General features: G+C 33.1%; 1 protein-coding gene across 1 annotated transcript; it reads right to left on the bottom strand.

Moving 5' to 3' along the window:
- Nucleotides 1-2,246: 2,246 nt before the first annotated feature.
- Nucleotides 2,247-16,810, bottom strand: LOC143076377 (thioredoxin-related transmembrane protein 2-B-like). Its single transcript, XM_076252116.1, has 8 exons — nucleotides 16,571-16,810; nucleotides 13,985-14,045; nucleotides 12,603-12,716; nucleotides 9,094-9,170; nucleotides 5,417-5,523; nucleotides 4,540-4,605; nucleotides 3,673-3,802; nucleotides 2,247-2,492 (listed from the first exon to the last, which is right to left on the bottom strand). Exons 1-8 carry the CDS (start codon nucleotides 16,718-16,720, stop codon nucleotides 2,394-2,396), a joined length of 804 nt encoding a protein of 267 aa, XP_076108231.1. The 5' UTR covers nucleotides 16,721-16,810; the 3' UTR covers nucleotides 2,247-2,393.
- Nucleotides 16,811-21,499: the final 4,689 nt, after the last annotated feature.

The raw sequence follows: 21,499 nt of genomic DNA, 5'->3' as shown, positions 1-21,499 counted from the left end.
CACTTAGCCCTGGCTCATATCGAACAGCAAGCTATTAAAGGGCCCCAAAAATTACTAGTCGGAAAAAACTTTCAAATGGGGAAAACTAACAGTCTAATCTATATTGGTCAATCAAAATTTCCTTCAGATATTAGCTTTAGATCATAAACAAGCTTCAGTCCAAATATAGTACAAATCCAGGATAGTTTAGGATTATTTTTTTTAACAACATAGTGATTGTTATGTTTTTTGAACAGATATATCATGTTAAGGAGGTGTATTTGCGAAAAATACCAGTCGAGAGAATGTTAAATTTCACGAGCCATAAGGCGAGGGAAATTCATTCTCAAGACTGGTATTTTTCACAAATACCCCTCAATAACATGATATATCTGTTTAATTACACTGAATGTTAATGTACTAAAACGCATTGATGATCGTGACGTTACAAGCGTCCAGTCGGATAGAGTATTTTTTGGCAAATACCACGGCAGAGAGGGTAAAAAAGGCATATCCTTTTAGCAAATACCCCAGCGGCGTTAAAAATGAACGATATTCATTTGATAACAGTAAATTGGTAAAAAATACACTGGCAATTAACCAATCAAAAACCCGGATTCTTACATAAGGTGTAATTAAAACAGATATATCATGTAAAGGAGGGGTATTTGCGAAAAATACCAGTTGAGAGAATGTTAAATTCCACAAGCCGTTAGGCGAGGGAAATTCATTCTCAAGACTGGTATTTTTCGCAAATACCCCTCAAAAACATGGTATATCTGTTTAATTACACTGAGTGTTAATGTTCAAAAAACGCATTGATGATCGTGACGTTACAAGCGTCCAGTTGGGTAGAGTATTTTTTTACAAATACCACGGCAGAGAGTGTAAAAAAGGCATATCCTTTTTGCATATACCCTGTTGGTGTTAAAAATTGAACAATATTCATTTGTTAACAGTAAATTGGTGAAAAATACACTGACTATCAACCAGTCAAAACCCAGGATTCTTAAATAAGGTGTAACTATATGTAAAAATTCAGATAACCTGATTTCTTTTTACCAAAATTTATTTTTGATACTATCTTATGATCATAAACAAGCTTCTGTCCTGGTTTGGTAGAAATAAAGGATAGGTTAAGAAAGTTATCAAAATTTCAAAAAACTTTAACCACAGAGTGAATATTTGTGGACGCAGACAACGACGAAATGAAGGATTGCAATGTCTCACCTTTGCGACAAAAGTTGCAGGCTCCAAAAAATAAAGTCAGAAAGGCTAAAATGAAACCTACCAGTTCGACTTGTACACCTTACAATCATTCAATACACAAAATATACAAGTAGATGACCTTTTGCTATAGAATCTGAGAGGTAGACCTTACACAAAGTTTAATATTGACAAATGAATTGTCCAAATGAATTCAAGGCAATTAAAAAAGGTATGCACACATTCAATCTTTCCATTCAATTAATATAGTTGACCTTTTGCTTATACATTGTAGTATGATAATGATGATGATGATGACGCATTTGTGCTCAATGTCCAGTGACAAATAGTACATGCATTTCAGGATGGAAAATGTTGATGTGATATAGATATGTATAAGTTTTGTAGCAGACTGACACAGGCTGTTTAATATTAATTTGCTAGTTCACATAGTCCTCTGAACCGACCAGTATTTGCTCTTTCTCCTTAATCCAGCATGTTTAGCAGATGAGCAAAATATACCAATATAAAGATAATCGAGAAGAGGTATGATTGCCAATGAGACAACTATTCAATAAAGTTTAAATTAATTTTTGAAGCTATATGTTTGGCCCTGTAAGGGTTCAACACCTGTATAATCCGGCATTTGAAACAAATTTATATATTTTCAATACATTGTCTCCTAAAGAAAGCAAGAGACAAAAAATTCAATGATGTGGATCAAAAATGTATATTCAAAATGACTTGTTTTGATACATGAATAAAAAAGTTCATAACTTATATCTAGGGCAAAAATATAAGAAAAACAATGTCCAATGTGTTTTAAGCCACATAGAAGGCTATATTGTGGATTCATTAATATTCATTGGATACCAATTTTTCGTGGATTTCATGGGTACAGGAGAACCACAAATTTAAATATTTAATGAATAACAAGTTTACTTAAAGGAATGAATGCATATTTTGCCCAAATCATGAATTTAAATATCAACGAGTATGCAAGTTTTCCTGAAACCACGAAAATTGGTACCCACGAAAATAAATGAATCCATAGTATTTGTATTGTTCTGTTCTCAAATTCTCCTGTGATGTTCATTGTAATGTATTCCTTATTTAACCAAGTATCAACAGATATTTCGAATTCAGACAAATGGTATGTATATTGCAATCATCGTTTTCCAAGATTCAATGTAATAATCAGATCTTCATCAATCTTCTTTCTTCTCTTTAAGTTTTCTGGACCTCAGTGGATTATCTTTACATTTCTTGTAAACTGTGGGCAATTCAAAATCTCTGATGATGCTTTCCTGCAAAGATGAACATAAACATGAAGAATTTCTAGTATCTTATGGTATAAATTATTATAAAAATGTTGCCAATTTTGTCAATGATCTCTTGTTTTTTTTTCTTCTTATAATCTTATAAAGCATTATTAATAATAAAAGCAAAGTACAACTTCTTTCAAATCTAGCAACAACAAACGAGCATAAATAAATTTTAAAAAATTATAAAAGTGATGAATGCATAGCAAGAGAGGCTTACGAATTGTTTACATATAAATGCATGCATTTCCCTCCATTTTCATTTCGTTTGTATTTTCAAACATACACAAAATTAATATGGCTATCTGTTGGTATTTTTAAGACATTTGTGTATATTTATTTTCCTTGTTTAGCCACAGCACAGATAAATTAACAACAGATAACTGAAACAAATTAAAACAGCATTACTCACTAGTCTTAAGTTTTCTCTTGTTTGTATTTGTGTTTGATTTTTGATTTTTTAGCTATGGTGTTGTCTATTTTTGATTGATGAGTTTAAATCTGCCTTGATATCTTTTGTTCCTCTTTCATAAAAGCTCATTTTAAATTTTGACAGACAAAAAAGATTCAAGGTTCTCATCAGAATATAAAGCCCTAACAAATGTAAATAACTGTTGCTTGTCTTGTGAGGTTTCTCTTTCCTTTTGGTTGTCTGTTGTTCAAATAAGTCAGCAGATAAATGATTTGCTGTCTACTTAATAGGCACAAAATGCTTTTTCTTGATTAATTTTTTTTTCGAGAAGCAATACAATCTTGACATTAAAGATCAGTGATCCAATTTCAGTTGCAGGCAGGGTAGTTAGGGTTAGGTTTTTTGTTTGCCTCATAGGAAAAAATCTGCTTATATATGGGTATTTTATGTTTCTGAAAGATGTTTAAAAACTCTGATTATAAACTGCTTATTAAGGTAATTATACCATTCAAATCACTGACTCAATTGTTATCCTTGTCATGTATTATCTACCTTATGTGAATAATAAAAAAACATGACTCAACTGTACCTAACAACAGTTCCCTTCGGTGTGAATTAACAAAGATGGCTAACCTTAACAAAACTGTACCTAACAACAGTTCCCTTTGGTGTGAATTAACAAAGATGGCTTACCTTAACAAAACTGTACCTAACAACAGTTCCCTTTGGTGTGAATTAACAAAGATGGCTTACCTTAACAAAACTGTACCTTACAACAGTTCCCTTCGGTGAAATAAATGGCTTCCTCATTTCTTCTTTACCATCTCTGAACAATATGAGCGTTGGTAATTGTTTAGAGAATGATCCACTATCAATATTAAACCTAAAATATGCAAAACCATTGAAATACATAAAAAAAAAAAAGAAACATGCCCAACTCCAAAGAAAAGTCTTTACGCAAAATCTCAAACACATCAAATGAGTGGATAACAAATGTCATATTCGTGACTTGGTACAAGCATTTTCTTATGTAGAAAACAGTCAGTCATTATTAGGGAAATAATCTGTTATAAATATTACATATTGAATACACTATTGTTTAGAGATCCATTATCAGTTCTATGTTTGATATACATATAACTGTATAAACAGTCAGTAATTCTTTTGGAAACAATCCACTATCAATATCACACATTGAATAACTATTTAAGTATGTTCATACTGTCGGCAATATTTTTAAAGTTAGAATTCAATAATTCTTTGGTAAATTGCAAAAGATTTGAATGATTAATTTAATAATAACTGTGGTTTATAACATTAAAACACATATTTTTAATAAAAAGGGGCAAAGTTGATCTTAGATGAAATTGGTTATTTTTACACGTCCCTTTTGGTAGCAAACTTTTATCTATTTTATACACATTTTTTATGAAGTGTTATTTTCTTTGACTAGCAGTAGGTATATACAACTCATGGTGGACTGTCGGTACCTGACGGTACTGTAATCTCAGGTACAAGTGCTTCCTACTGATTTGAATTACAAAAATCCTTTTTTTTAACCCTGAAAACCTCCATACAATCATTGAATGAAACCTTTAGTAGAAACCTATATAAACTTACCTTTGTCCAACATCTGGAAACTTTGCCACATCTATTTTACCAAATTTCAAATTTTCTAAACTGTAGCTGAAAAACAAATAATGCTTTTGTAACATACTTGGGAAACTAATTCTGAAAGCAATGGTGCACCTGTCCTAAGTCAGGAATCTTATGTAGTTTCCCTTTTTTTATATAGATTAGACTGTTGGTTTTCCCGTTTGAATGGTTTTACATTACTAATTTTTGGGGCCCTTTATAGCTTGCTGTTCGTTGTGTGCCAAGGCTCCCTGTTGAAGGCCGTACCTTGACCTATAATGGTTTACTTTTATAAATTGTTATTTGGATGGAGAGTTGTCTCATTCGCACTCATACCACATCTTCCTATATCTATTATCTGTTAAATTTCTTCCAATATTGCCACCAAACCCAATAGTACATGTGTACCTGTAAAATGTCTCAAAGTGCTGCCACTGAACAAAATATAGTAAATCATTCACAGTCCAGTGGATTCAGTTGGAAAATTATCACACAAAAAGATCAATGCAAAATTTAAGAAAAAAAACAATAAACTTTTATCTCCTATCAGTGTGATCACAATTATGGAAATAGGGAAAGTTTGTGTTGACACCATTTTTTACACAGAAACTGTTCATTAGTGTCTGTCTTTATGCTCTACAGTTGATCTTAATCATTTTTATATAATAAACAACAAAAGTAAGCATCAGGTGCAGATCTGGAATTTTTCATAAATGGGGGTCCACTGACTGCCTAAAAGGGCTAGCTCCAGTCATGTTTCAGTGATTTCCTATATAATCAAACATTTGTTTACAACAAAAGGCCCCCCTCTTAATCCGCACCATAGCATAATAACAGCCAAATTAGTCAGTTTTATACTTACTCATTTGATAATTCAGCAAAAACAGAAGAAAAAGATACACATGGAGGAGACCAGGCGGCAAAAAATGTTATAACCCAAGTAACTCTCTTGTCTCTCTCTAATTCTTCCTGAAACATTTTTATTTATCATATAATAACTATAGCATTTTTATTTTGTCAGATATAATTAAAGGTAATGGTGGTAAACCACTGTTCAATAGTCAAAATTCGTATAATCAGGTCTTATGGATGTCTTTCTGAAATTGTTTAACATCTCACCCCTTATTTTATTTATTTTGTAAGTGCATTGTGTCATAAATCAAATTTATCCGTTCAGTGCATGTTCACTTGTGTTATTATGTCTTTTGATTGAGTCTAGCCATTTCCATGCATATTTCATGTGTCAACCTATGTTGTGATGTTACACTATTAATTCAGATAAGGATGAAGGTTGGTACTTAAGTGTTTTTCGTTTCTTATATAGATTAGACCGTTGGTTTTCCCATTTAAATGGCTCAATGGACAAAATAAGCCAATAATGGCTAAAACTAATACGGCCCAATGTGGAAAGTAAGCCAATGATGGAAAAAACTAACACGGCCCTATGTGTAAAGTAAGCCAATGATGGCTAAAACTAACATGGTTCAATGTGTAAAGTAAGCCAATGATGGCTAAAACTAACATGGCCCTATGTGTAAAGTAAGCCAATGATGGCTAAAACTAACATGGTTCAATGTGTAAAGTAAGCCAATGATGGCTAAAACTAACATGGTTCAATGTGCAAAGTAAGCCAATGATGGCAAAAACTAACATGGTTCAATGTGCAAAGTAAGCCAATGATGGCAAAAACTAACATGGTTCAATGTGCAAAGTAAGCTAATGATGGCTAAAACTAACATGTCCAAAGTGCAAAGTTAGCCAATGATGGCTAAAACTAACATGGTTCAAAGCGCAAAGTAAGCTAATGATGGCTAAAACTAACATGTCCAAATGTGCAAAGTAAGCTAATGATGGCTAAAACTAACATGACCCAAAGTGCAAAGTAAGCTAATGATGACTAAAACTAACATGTCCAAATGTGCAAAGTAAGCCAATGATGGCAAAAACTAACATGACCCAAAGTGCAAAGTAAGCCAATGATGGCAAAAACTAACATGACCCAAAGTGCAAAGTAAGCTAATGATGGCTAAAACTAACATGTCCAAATGTGCAAAGTAAGCCAATGATGGCAAAAACTAACATGACCCAATGTGCAAAATTAGCCAATTATGGTCATATCAGGCATATGTCATGGATAGATTAGGTAACCAGATGCTCCGCAGGGCACAGCTTTATACGACCACAGAGGTTGAACCCTGAACTGTTGGGGCAAGTATGGACACAACATTCAAGCTGGATTCAGCTTTAAATTTGGATTGTGATTAAACAGTTGACACAGCATAGGTTTCTGACACAGAATGAATGTGGTCTAATGACCTTAAAATTTTTGTTTTGCCTTTGAGCAATTCACTATGCTGTTGAATATTAATCCTCTCAAAAATATGTTTGAAGAAATTATCTTTTCATTAATGAAATCTGAAATGAGAAAAATTGACCCCCCCCTCCCCACCCAATTTTTTTTTTCACATCCCCCTTTCCCTTATTCCAAAACTGATCTCAATTCGAATTCTAATGGAGTTTGCAACAATAACTACTAATTTAAATACATCATAAAATATTAAAATGTAAAAAAAGTGCTTGTTATCACTGAATGGTAAAGATTGTTTTAATTTATCAGTTGGTAGTAAAAGTGAATATACATTGTATATTGTATAAAACAATGATTTAAGTTGATTCAACTACTATTCTGGATAAAGAAAGTTAACTCAAAAAAAAATTGAAAATTTCTTGCTATTACACAATATTGTGCAATTATATACTGTAAATTCAGAAATTATTGCGAGGTTTTTATTATTGCGAATAATGCGACTGAGTTGTAAACGCAATAATTAAAACTCGCATTTTGTAATATTTGAACTGACTTAGGCATGACTTTTCTCAAAATCGTAAAAATTAAAATCGCATTCAAGTGTAAAATGACAAAATCGCAATAATAAATGCACGCAATAATTTCTGAATTTACAGTATTTCTTGCTATTGCGCAATACTGTGCAATTGAAAATACTTGCTATTGCACAATACTGTGCAATTGAAGATTTCTTGCTATTGCGCAATACTGTGCAATGGAAAATTTCTTGCTATTGCACAATACTGTGCACTTGAAGATTTCTTGCTATTGCTGAATACTGTGCAATTGAAAATTTCTAGCTATTGCACAATACTTAATATAATAATTTTGGATCCTGATTTGGACCAACTTGAAAACTGGGCCCATAATCAAAAATTTAAGTACATGTTTAGATTCAGCATATCAAAGAAGCCCAAGAATTCAATTTTTGTTAAAATCAAACTTAGTTTAATTTTGGACCCTTTGGACTTTAATGTAGACCAATTTGAAAACGGGACCAAAAATTAAGAATCTACATACACAGTTAGATTTGGCATATCAAAGAACCCCAATTATTCAATTTTTGATGAAATCAAATAAAGTTTTATTTTGGACCCCGATTTGGACCAACTTGAAAACTTGGCCAATAATCAAAAATCTAAGTACATTTTTAGATTCAGCATATATCAAAGAACCCCAAGGATTCAATTTTTGTTAAAATCAAACTAAGTGTAATTTTGGACCCTTTGGACCTTAATGTAGACCAATTTGAAAACAGGACCAAAAATTAAGAATCTACATACACAGTTAGATTCGGCATATCAAAGAACCCCAATTATTCAATTTTTGATGAAATCAAACAAAGTTTTTGGACCCTTTGGGCACCTTATTCCTAAACTGTTGGGACCAAAACTTTCAAAATCAATACCAACCTTCCTTTTATGGTCATAAACCTTGTGTTTAAATTTCATAGATTTCTATTTACTTATACTAAAGTTATGGTGCGAAAACCAAGAAAAATGCTTATTTGGGCCCCTTTTTGGCCCCTAATTCCTAAACTGTTGGGACCTCAACTCCCAAAATCAATCCCAACTTCCTTTTGTGGTTATAAACCTTCTGTTTAAATTTCATTGATTTCTATTTACTTATACTAAAGTTATTGTGCGTAAAACCAAGAATAATGCTTATTTGGGCCCTTTTTTGGCCCCTAATTCCTAAACTGTTGAAACCAAAACTCCCAAAATCAATCCCGACCTTCCTTTTGTGGTCATTAACCTTGTGTCAAAATTTCATAGATTTCTATTTACTTAAACTAAAGTTATAGTGCAAAAACCAAGAAAATGATTATTTGGGCCCTTTTTGGCCCCTAATTCCTAAAATCTTGGGACCAAAACTCCCAAAATCAATCCCAACCTTCCTTTAGTGGTCATAAACCTTGCTTTAAAATTTCATAGATTTCTATTCTCTTTTACTAAAGTTAGAGTGCAAAAACTAAAAGGAGGACGACGACGACAACGACGACGACGCCAACGTGATACCAATATACGACCAAAAAATTTTCAATTTTTGCGGTCGTATAAAAATTGCTTTCCATAATTTCAAACATTTTTTTTTTTTTTAAATAGAACCTGTTTTAATCTTCTTTAATAAATTTGCTTCTGTTTTTAAATTTACTTTTCATAAATCTAATGACTATGGTATCAAAACTTTACCTCTAGATGAGGTCCTCTAAAGTATGTAATCTGTTCAGGCCCTCTGTATACAGGTTCTGGGAAGAAAATCATCTGCACTGAAATGTCAAGAGAAATAATCATTGCACTTTAAGTGCTGTCAGTCAGCTAATCTGACTTGATCATAAAAAGTTGATTATCGATTCATGTATTCATTACTGAATGTACTGTGCGTATTGCTGCGTGTTTCTTAATTCTACATTCTACATTGGCTAGACATAAAGGGGGAGGGTTTAGATCTCACAAAATAAGTTTAACCTAGACTCATTTTTGGGCCTGCCCCAAGTCAGGAGCCTCTGGCCTTTGTTAGTCTTGTATGTCTTCTAATTTTAGTTCATTTATATGTTTAAGAGTTTAGTATGACGTCCATTTTCACTGAACTAGTACACTATTTATTCAGGAGCCAGCTGAGGCCCATTTCCGGGTAAGTGATTTTATTACATCAATCATCATTTTACAAATGCACTACTGTAGATTCATTATTATTCGTTGGATACCAATTTTCATGGATTTTGTGTGTACATGTGAACCATGAAATTAAACGTTCAAGGAATGCCAAATTTTCTATAGGCTTGTATGCAGACATCGGCAAAACCACGAAATTAAATATCCAGGAACATACAATTTTTCCCTTATCCATGAAAATTGGAACCCACAAAAATAATAGAATCTACAGTATTCAAAGTGTAAAACGGATATATGCAACATGGTCAGACAGTCTCTTACTTTTGTTCATTCTTTTCTATAACAAATATGAAAATGTTTATTATTCTAAATGAAGCAAAATAGAAACAAGAGTGCACACGCTGAAATGTCTCGCCTTCTTTACTAATCATTGATATTATGTTGATAGACCTAAATATAAAGCTTTATTACAACTGTCATATAAACTCAACATTAACCAAAGAAAACGAAACATTGATCAATGAACCATGAAATGAGGTCAAGGTCAGATGAACCATGCCAGGCAGACATGTACAGCTAACAATTCTTCAATACAACAAATACAAATGAAATATAGTTGACTTATTGCTTATAAATTAAGAAAAACAGACCAAAACACAAACACTTAACACTTAGCAATGGACCGTGAAAATGAGGTCAAGGTCAAATAAAACCTGCGTAACAGACATATAAATCATAAAATATTTCCATACACCAAATATAGTTGACTAATGCATAACGTATTAGAAAAATAGACCAAAACTTAAAAACTTAACTTTGACAACTGAACCATGAAAATGAGGTCAAGGTCAGATGACACCTGTCAGCTAGACATGAACACCTTACAATCATTCCTTACACCAAATATAGTAGACCTATTGCATATAGTATAAGAAAAACAGACCAAAACAAAAAAACTTAACTATAACCACTGAACCATGAAAATGAGGTCAAGATCAGATGACACCTGCCAGTTGGACATGTACACCTTACAGTCCTTCCATACACCCAATATACTAAACCTATTGCTTATAGTATCTGAGATATGGACTTGACCACCAAAACTTAACCTTGTTCACTGATCCATGAAATGAGGTCGAGGTCAAGTGAAAACTGTCTGACGGGCATGAGGACCTTGCAAGGTACGCACATCCAAATATAGTTATCCAATTACTTATAATAAGAGAGAATTTAACATTACAAAAAATTTTAACTTTTTTTTCAAGTAGTCACTGAACCATGAAAATGAGGTCAAGGACATTGGACATGTGACTGACGGAAAGTTCGTAACATGAGGCATCTATATACAAAGTATGAAGCATCCAGGTCTTCTACCTTCTAAAATATAAAGCTTTTAAGAAGTAAGCTAACGCCGCCGCCGCCGCCAGATCACTATCCCTATGTCAAGCTTTCTGCAACAAAAGTTGCAGGCTCGACAAAAAAGTAAGGATATCAAGGGGATATCCATTGTTCATAAGTTGAAGAGGAACTAGTATGATGGCAAACAAACTTGTAAGTGACTTCTTGACATATTTGTACAAAAATGATTACTGAAATTAGTTTCTCTTTGTATTCTGTTTGAACTTAATTTTATTTATCAGTGTTGTTCGCTTGTTAGTAAAACTCTGGTAAAAAGAATCATGCCAATCTGGTAAAATAGTAGTTTATGGATTGTTTCAATACATTTAAATATATCCTATTTAGACTCTGGCTAAATGTTTTAATAACTCAGTTATTTATGTAGAAAATGAATAACCATCAATAAAATTACAACCGAAACTACTCAAGTGTTTTATGTACATAATATTGGTTATATAATAAAAGTTCCTAGACAATAATGTGAGAAATCAATGACTTTGCCTTTTTTAATTAATAAAATTCAATGAAAACTGAAAATTTTTGTTATTCATGTCATGCATGTGAATTGAGCAAAATTTTCATTAATTGTAACACAATGTGAAATGTCACAATTACAATGATGATTGTAACATAGGCTGATCCAGCCCCCCCCCCTTTTTGTGGGAAAAATTTGGTTGATTATATAGGGAATCACTGAAGCATGACTGGTCAGTCAGTAGGCCCACCCTTAAGAAAAGTTCTGGATCCAACACTGTGTAATATAAGAAAATTGACAAAATATTTCATGACTAGATATTAGTATTTTGAGGCAATAACTAAGATTTTGATCATAAAATCTGGGTAAACAGGAAACTAGAATATTTGTCAAATGTAATCTATTCAAAATATCACAAATAGGATTGTACAAGGAAATTGACAAAATCTCATGACTAGACATAAGTGTTTTGAGTTATTTATCATAAAGTCTCTGAAAAACAGGAAACCAGGATATATGTCAATTGTTATACAAATTAACTTTTAATATTTGTTTCTCAATATTATTAAAAACATATACTGAATAAGTCGAAATATTTTAAAATCATTATTACAAAATATTTTTAAAATTGAATTCAAAATTCCTTTTAAAAATATCCCAAACTTTGAACATAAAAAATTTATCTATTTGAAAATAATATTATGCATGATCTCTCTATCTATCATGTCTATGATTTATTTCTATTCAGCAAATATTAAGGCCAAAAAGATATATATGTTTATTCACGGTTAGGCCAAAAAAAATGAAACATGTGTTTCTGCTACCTACCCTAACACTTTTAATGCCATTTTGGATCAAGTACTGTTGAAGTCAGGCTAATTCCCTTTTACATTTGTAGTAGTGACCAGCTAAAAAATGTTTGTCAAATAAAAAGATATTGCTTACCTACCTACCCTATTTTTTTCAGCATGTTAGCAGAGAAAAACATGTATTATTTTTTCTGGCCTTGTATTATCAAAAAAAAAGGTTAGGCATGACCTTCAACAATGAGCAACAATCAAATATATATTATTGCATTCAAAATTGTGTTAAAATCATATTTCCTCCAATCGCTTCTTGGAGATCATAACATCACCATACTGTTACACCTTGGGTTTTTAAACTGCTCACTCCCCCCCCCCTTTTCCCAAATAAATTTTTGAAGTTGCCTTACCTAAACAAAAAACTGCAAATATGATACCATAGGCCGAGTTGGTCTTGAAGAACATATAACCAGCTAATACTTTAGCAAATAAACACACAGTGCTGATGTACTGTCTTGCTGCCGCTGAAATAAATAATATGTTTGAACAGTCAAATAGTTATTGTTCTCTTGACTTATAGCTACAAAGTGGATGGCGCTAAAATAAATAATACAGTCAAATTGTTATTGTTCTCTTGACTTATAGCTACAAAGTGGATGGCGCTAAAATAAATAATACAGTCAAATTGTTATTGTTCTCTTGACTTATAGCTTCAAAGTGGATGGCGCTGAAATAAATAATACAGTCAAATTGTTATTGTTCTCTTGACTTATAGCTACAAAGTGGATGGCGCTGAAATAAATAATACAGTCAAATTGTTATTGTTCTCATGATTTTTAGCTACCAAGGGACTTTGTGATTCAACGAATTTTGTAGCTAGTCTGACATTTTTTTCTGACCATTTTTTCAATAAATATTGTGTTGTCTTCATTTCCTTAATATTTCTATAAATTTCTATTCTATTGATAAAAGACGGAGAATTTTGCAATATTGATGCAAACTACATATATTTTGGTATATATCAATTGATGCAGTATGATTGCCAAAGAGACAACTATGTACAAGAGACCAAATGAAGTACATGTTAGAAAATATAGTTCATTGCATGGCCTTCAACAATGAGCAGAACCTAAACAGCATAGCCACCTATAAAAGGCCTTGACATGAAAAATGTTAGAAAATTCAAGGGAGAAAAATTACTTCTTTATTGACGTCCAAAACAAAGATGATATACATTCAAGCAAATCATGCCACATAATGACATAGGATAATTATTTAAAATGACGAGGTTTGAATGTACAAGGTATCATAGTATTAACAAATCAACAAATTAGCATTGTATTTCATTCAATTTTATTATCTAAGCTTCTTTAATTTGGCTTATTGTTTTACCCCTACCTAATGTACATGTACATTGTAACTTTCTAAACACTATTACAAATTTTGAATCAAGAATGTGTCTCTTAAATTTACTCCCAAATTGGAGTTATTCATTACAGCTTATTTCCTAATGCATGTAGAACAAAACTTTGGTTGGCTTGCTTGCTTTGTTTGTATAACTGTTTATTCAAGCTTTGTAAATAAGATTGACATCTTTAAAAAATTTATATAGGCATGGTTTTACCTGTATATATCATATTTGAATTTAATTGGCTGTTATTCTAATGATTGTACAATATACAAACAAAGCAAGCAAGCTAACCAAAGTTTTGTTTTACATGCATTAGGAAATTAGCTGCAACACATCGAAAAGACCCTAGTCTACTGTTGTTGTTGGGTTACATGTATTTACCTTGTTTTCTGTTCTTCATTACAATTATACAACCAAGGAATGTTAACATTTCCCATTCTTTCTGAAAAACACAAAACTTCTTTCAATAGAAATAAGAAGATGTGGTATGAGTGCAAATGAGACAACTCTCCTTCTTAGTCATAATTTGTAAAAGTCAATGATTATAAGTCAACAGGCTGCCTTCAAAATGGAACTTTTGAACAAGAGAAGTTTATTAATATACTGTAATTATTCATCATGTTTATGTGTTACATATTTGTTTTTCATTAATTTTTTTATATATAAGGCAGTTAGTTTTCTTGTTTGAATTGTTTTGCATTGTCAATTCCAGGCCTTTAACACCTTCCCATTCAGGCATTTTAGACCTTTACTTATCGAAAAGACACTATCGAAGTTTAAATGAATACTGCATTCACATCAATGGTCATACACATGTCATGTTAGGCTCAAATGAAAGATAATTTGTAAAATATTTCAGAAATTTAAGTTTGGAGATAATTCATCATTTTTTGGTCACATGGTTTATTTCCAAAAGTCATGTGACTGTTGGCGAAAAAGTGAAAAAATACGAAATCCTTGGACAAAAAGTCATGCAGAGACATATTGGTCGGCTAATAGGGTCAGGTTTTGGTGGAAACACAATGCCTCGAGTCTGTTGAAGCCATAAAATATATCATAGTGGAATAAATAGACGCATAATGTGCTATAGACCTTGAAATATAGATGTCCGTAACATTCAAAATAACTGATTTTAGACACCATTTTTGTCCGATTTCAAACTTGGACCCTAGTTATTGGTCTAATTCGTTTTCAATCAATCAGCAACTTAAACTTTGTTTTTACAAGTGAAAATTCATTGAATTACCAATGCTAGCTTGATGTGGGACACCCTTGACCGAGCCCGATGGAGCCAAGGGGGTAAAAAAGGGGGGGGGGCAATTTGGAACACACATTCTTTGAAAAAAAATTCGTAGGTTTTCTTTTTGAAATTGAAAGTAAAGTTAAGTTAAGTTACATTTGATATAGGAAATTATTTTTCCAACTCCAGCAGTGAGATTCGAACCCTCAATCTTAGCGCCTTGGGAAAGATCATCGTACCCCTGCGCCACTGGCATTGTATTGAATTTATTGAAATTTAAGTACTTAAGTCTACTACTACGGAAGAAATTTAAAAAAAAAAAAAATAATATAAAGATCTTCACCCAGTTTGTTTCCCTTTTGGAATTGTGTTCAGATGATGATTTTTTGTTGCCAAATGCATGATTTTTACGCAAATCTAGAAGGAATCCACTCTTTACAATGTCATTTTTTCATTGAAATATACATGTTCCTTTATTCAAACAAAAGTGTTTTCAACTTTGTCATACCGCAACACTTACGAAACCATGTTTTGTTACATCTATTTCAACTTTTCAAAAAAAAAATAGAATATTTAAGTGGTTTTTGTCTCTTTTCTCATAATATCTCTAAGAAATTACCTCAGATTTTAGCGCATTTCAAGTTTGTGAGTGCGCTTCTACTCGAAAAATTACATTTGCAACTAGTGTACAAGTTAGAACTATAAGTTTAATACTATTCTTCAAAAACTCACTGCACAGTTATTGAGAAAAGTCTTAAATCCTCTTAAAAGAGCAGTTTCCTTTGCCCTTCTTTTTGAGATTTTTTCTCAAAATTAGAAGAAAAATAAATGGTTTTTACAGAAGAATTACACATCAGTAAGAGGCGACTTATTTATCAACTAATAATGATAGAGGTTTGCTGCACATTAAATCGCATTGCTGGTTATCTGAGGATTAATTTGAGCCCTTAACCACATCTGTACGTCAGCAAATGGCTATGGAACAAGTCTAAATGCCCCCAAAAAATCTTGAAATTGGCTTCACCGGTAAACTGTACCGGTGTGAATGGGAAGGGGTTAATAGCTGACTATGTGGTATGGCCTTGCTCATTGTTGAAGGCCGTACAGTTAACTATAGTTGTTGATTTCTGTGTCATTTTGGTCTCTTGTGGAGAGTTGTCTCATTGGCAATCATACCATATCTTCTTTTTTTATGTAAACTCAGAAATTATTCAATGTGATGCTTTTATTATTGTGAAAAATGTGACAGAGTTATAATCGCAATAGTTTAAACTCGCAGTTTGAAATTTTTTATATGAATTAAACACATTTATCTCGATATCGCGAAGATAAAAATCGCATTTTAGTTTAAAATGACGAAATTCTAGTCTTAAAACATGGAATTCTGAGGTCATGAATTTTACAAAAATTAAATCCTTACATCATGTACATCCCAAAATTCAAAGAAAAAAATGCCCAGATCCTGAAGGATCAATCCAAAAATCAAGAGCTTAAAAAAAAAACGATCTCACATTCCCAATAAAGGTCCTACCCCCTCAAGACTGTAGAACTGAAATTGCATCTGCTTTGTCAAATCTTTTTTTCCTTGGGCTTGACTAATCATCATGATCATGTTGTTTCCTAAAGCTCTTTACTCATTTTAAAAACAGTTAAGAGGCAGGCATTGTAGTATAATTATTCGTTCTTTAAATTGAAACAAATCCATATTGAATCGGTTATAAACTTACCAAATCTAAACTGCAATCTTCAAATAACAATTCGCATACAGGAGGAAGAGTCTTCAGTAATATGTAAGAAATGCTTAATATTATGTTCGTGATATAATGTGGCACCAAAATTGGTTTGGCTGATAAATATGCAGAGTGTAACGAGTCCATATTGCACGGTTTTGGGGTTAGCGTCCGCTGTGATGTGTCCTTATTTATGTTTTATTAGCCACCGGCAAGGTCAAAGATAGCATTACGGTTGGGGAATGAAACGACTTGTCCTTGACTATTTTGTTAACGGTAACTATTCTGATGGACACGTATAAATCTCCGTAAATAATAAATAATAATAATAATCATAGAGACCCCCATCATAATCATAATCATAATAATCACAACCATAAAAATAATGATGTCGATGATGATTGTTGAATGGTTAAAATATTTAGAAAATGGAGAAATAGTTTGTACTGTGTTTGTTTAAGCTCGTTTTAAGATTTCAATAAGGCTTTTGACCTTATTACCTATGCCATGCTTTTAGAAAGGTAAAAAAAAATATACTATCGGAGAACATATGATAGATTGGATAAAATTATATTTGTCTGAAAGACAAGAAGAATTTCCAATACGCTAACTGTAATATTGTAACTTTCATTCATTCATAAATATCTATACAGTTCAGAGTTCACGCACGTGTTGTGTTGATGGACATAGCAGATAAGGTCGCGTCGTATTACTTTATGTATTTGTGTTGATTACTTAGCTCTAGCATTATATTAAAGTATGTTAATCAGTACACATGGCTTGTCTCTTAGTTAATATATATAGGCTACAAACGTTACATTGGCGACGAGGATAAAAACAAAAGTTGGAAATGTTAAAAATGTATTTCAATGGATTTAATAATTAGTGACACTGATAATCAAACCATGGCTGCATCTTTACCAATTTTTCCGAGTTTTCCGGTACATGAGAATAATGCTGAAATAAGGTGGCGTAAATGGATAAGTAGACTTGAAAATTTATTCATCGGTTTAAACATAAAGGACAGCAAAAGACAAAGAGCACTCTTGTTGCATTACGCTGGAGAAGATGTCAACGAAGTCTTTGATACCCTTGACAATACAGGAGAAGACTTTGCTGCCGCTAAACACAAGTTAACTGCTTACTTTGCTCCGAAAAAGAATACGGAATATGAAATCTACAAATTTAGGCAAGCCAAACAAACATCTGATGAAACTATCGACAGTTTTCACACGAGATTACGCCAGCTAGCTGTAAACTGTGAATTTACGGAAACATCTAAAGAAGTAAAATCGCAAATAATCCAAGGTTGTCATTCAACTAGACTAAGACGAAAGGCTCTTCGGGAAGACACGACCCTTGAAGGATTAATTTCATCAGCTAGAGCGTTAGAACTTTCCGAAAAACAGGCAACGGAAATTGAACAATCAGACAAACAATCCGCAAATGCTGTGAGAAAAGGAGTTGGAAAACGTCGAAACGGACCACAATTTCTAAAGACACAAACTGACCACAACGTAAAGAAAAAGAATACTTGCAGAAACTGTGGAGGTGATTTTCCACATGCAAACAAGTGTCCGGCATTTGGAAAAAGTTGCAACTCATGTAAAAAGTTGAATCATTTCGCTTCTGTATGTAGATCCAAACGTATAGATGGAACTAGCACTTTCAAAAGAAAAGTAAACAAAGTTGACAAATACGAACATGATGATGATCGTGATAGCAGTTCTGACGATGGTTACGTTTTTGGATTACGAGAAAATACTGTGAATAAAGTACAGAAAGGACAACCGAAAATCAACGTGAAAATCAATAATTCTAATGTGGATATTTTAATTGACACAGGATCAAGTATTAATGTTATTGATGAAAGCACATTCGAGAACATCAAGTGTAAACCCAAACTTTCTCACGCCGACACTAAAGTCTTCGCATATGGTTCAGATAAAAACTTGAAATTAATGGGAAAATTTCACGCTACAATAGAGACTGACCATAAAATAACAACCGCACCGGTGTATGTGATGAAAGGAAGATACGGGAATTTATTGTGCTACGATACATCTGTTGACTTAAACATAGTGCCAGTCATTTCTTCAGTAGCAGATAAACATGAAATATTATGCAATAAATATAGCGATGTGTTCAATGGAATTGGAAAATTAAAAGATGAAAAAGTGAAAATTCATATTGATGGAAATGTAAAACCAGTAATACAACCACATAGGCGTATTCCGTTTCACATTCGCAAGCAAGTAGAAGCAGAACTCGAGAAACTCGAAAAACAGGATATAATTGAAAAGGTGGATGGACCAACACCTTGGGTGTCCCCGATAGTTGTGGCCCCTAAACCGAAAAACAAGAACGAAATTCGATTATGCGTGGATATGAGGGAACCGAACAAAGCTATTTTGCGTTCACGTCATATTACACCAACACTTGATGACATGATCTTGGATTTAAACGGATCTAAAGTATTCTCGAAAATGGACCTTCGAAGTGGATATCATCAATTGGAGTTAAACGAAGAATCCCGGAACATCACAACCTTCACGACACACGTAGGATTACGTAGATACAAACGACTCAGTTTTGGTGTTTCATCAGCCGCAGAGTTATTCCAAAACACACTGAGTAATGCACTGGAAGGATTAGATGGAGTCCGAAATATATCCGACGATATAATCGTATTTGGAAGGAACCAGGACGAACATGATAAACGATTGGAAAAACTATTTTCACGTCTTAAAGAAAAGAACTTGACATTAAATAAGGCAAAATGTGAATTTAATAAGAACAAACTTGAATTCTATGGTCATATTTTTAGTGAAGATGGCATATCAGCCGATCCAAGAAAAATAAGCGCTATCAGGAACACGACAATACCGAAAGACGTAGGTGAAATTCGTAGTTTCTTAGCAATGACTAATTATGTTGGACGTTTTATTCCAAATTACTCAACTATAACTGAACCGCTCCGCAGATTAACAAAGCAGGATTCCAAGTGGGAATGGACATCTGAACAACAGGAATCATTTGACAAGCTAAAGAATGAACTTGTTGCTGACCGTGTGATGTCATACTTTGACCCTAACAAAGAAACAATGTTGATAGTAGATGCAAGTCCCGTTGGATTAGCTGGATTATTAACACAAAACGGAAAAATAATCGCATACGCAAGCCGATCATTGACAGACGTTGAAACACGCTATTCGCAAACAGAAAAGGAAGCATTAGCAATTGTATGGGCAATTGAACATTTTCACCTTTACTTGTACGGACAATCATTTACATTGGTATCCGATCACCAACCGCTTGAAACTATATTCAACAGTCCAAAGGCAAAAACACCAGCACGCATTGAAAGATGGAGATTAAGATTACAGGGATATAATTTCAAAGTACAGTACAAGCCAGGAAAGGTGAACGCAGCTGATTATTTATCAAGACATCCGACCCCGAATACATCAATCGCATGTAAACATTCTCAATTAGCTGAAGAATATGTCCGATACTTAACTGACAACGCTGTGCCGAAGGCAATGACCCTAAATGAAATAGCTGACAGTACACAAAAAGATAAAGATCTACAAACTGTTATTACTGCATTAAAATCAAACAGGTGGGACAAGTATGAGAGTAATACGCTAGATACATTCTCAAGATTACGATACGAATTAACAATCGTTCCCGTTAATGATATGGAGATCATACTTCATGATAATAGAATTGTCATTCCGAAAGATTTACAGATGCGTGTAATTGACCTTGCACATGAAGGGCACCAGGGCATAGTACGTACAAAGCAGTTGTTACGTGAAAAGGTATACTTCCCTGGAATAGACAAACTTGTAGAACAAACGTGTAAATCATGTATACCATGTTTAGCGTCAACCCCGAAAAATGTTTTCGAACCGTTACAAATGTCTGAGATACCGAATAATGTATGGGAGAATCTCAGCATGGACTTTTGTGGACCATTTCCGAATGGATATTACGTTATATGGTTATAATTGATGAATACTCAAGGTATCCTGTAATAGAAACCTTAACCAGTTTAACCGCAGAATCCGTCATACCGCTATTAGACAAAACTTTCTCAATTTTTGGAATACCGAAAGAACTGAAAACAGACAACGGACCGCCGTTTAATTCAGGAGAGTTCCGAAATTTTGCAGATAACATGGGTTTTAAGCACCGCAAAATAACTCCGTTATGGCCTCGCGCTAACGCGGAAAGTGAAAGATTCATGAGAACTATAGGAAAAGCAATTCGTGCAGCTCAAACGGAACATCGTAGTTGGAGACAAGAAATACACACATTTCTTCGCAATTATAGAGCAACACCGCACTCAACAACTAACGTGTCCCCGGCAGAACTTTTATTTGGAAGAAAAATTAATACCAAAATGCCGAACATTTCAACAAATGACCAAGCCGACAGTGAAGTTCGAAATGAAGACCACAAGAACAAAAGTAAAATGAAATTATACTTCGAGAAAAAACATTCAGTAAAAGTACCTGATTTTACAGTAGGAGATACCGTACTAGTTAAACAGGAAAAGAAAGATAAACTATCTACCCCGTACAATCCTCAACCATTAACAATCAAGAATAAAAAGGGTAGTATGATTACGGCAACGAATGAACAACAAAAAGATATAACTCGAAATTCGTCACACTTCAAAAAGGTTGGGAAATCTAAGATAATGACTGATGAGGAAATAGGAGAAATCATTGATGATGACATTATACCAAACACACCATTAAGAAGATCATCACGAGAAAAACAAACACCGAAACATCTCGATGATTATGTGCGTTAAAGGGCTGTGTTACAGGCATAATAATCCTGTGCTCTTTCTGATGTATCAGTTAGGTTTGATGTTGATTTATATGTTTGTGAATTTATGATACAAATCAATTT

This window comes from Mytilus galloprovincialis, chromosome 5 (assembly GCF_965363235.1).
Source record: "Mytilus galloprovincialis chromosome 5, xbMytGall1.hap1.1, whole genome shotgun sequence".
Classification (NCBI taxonomy): domain Eukaryota; kingdom Metazoa; phylum Mollusca; class Bivalvia; order Mytilida; family Mytilidae; genus Mytilus; species Mytilus galloprovincialis.
This window is presented reverse-complemented; position numbering and strand designations above follow the sequence as displayed.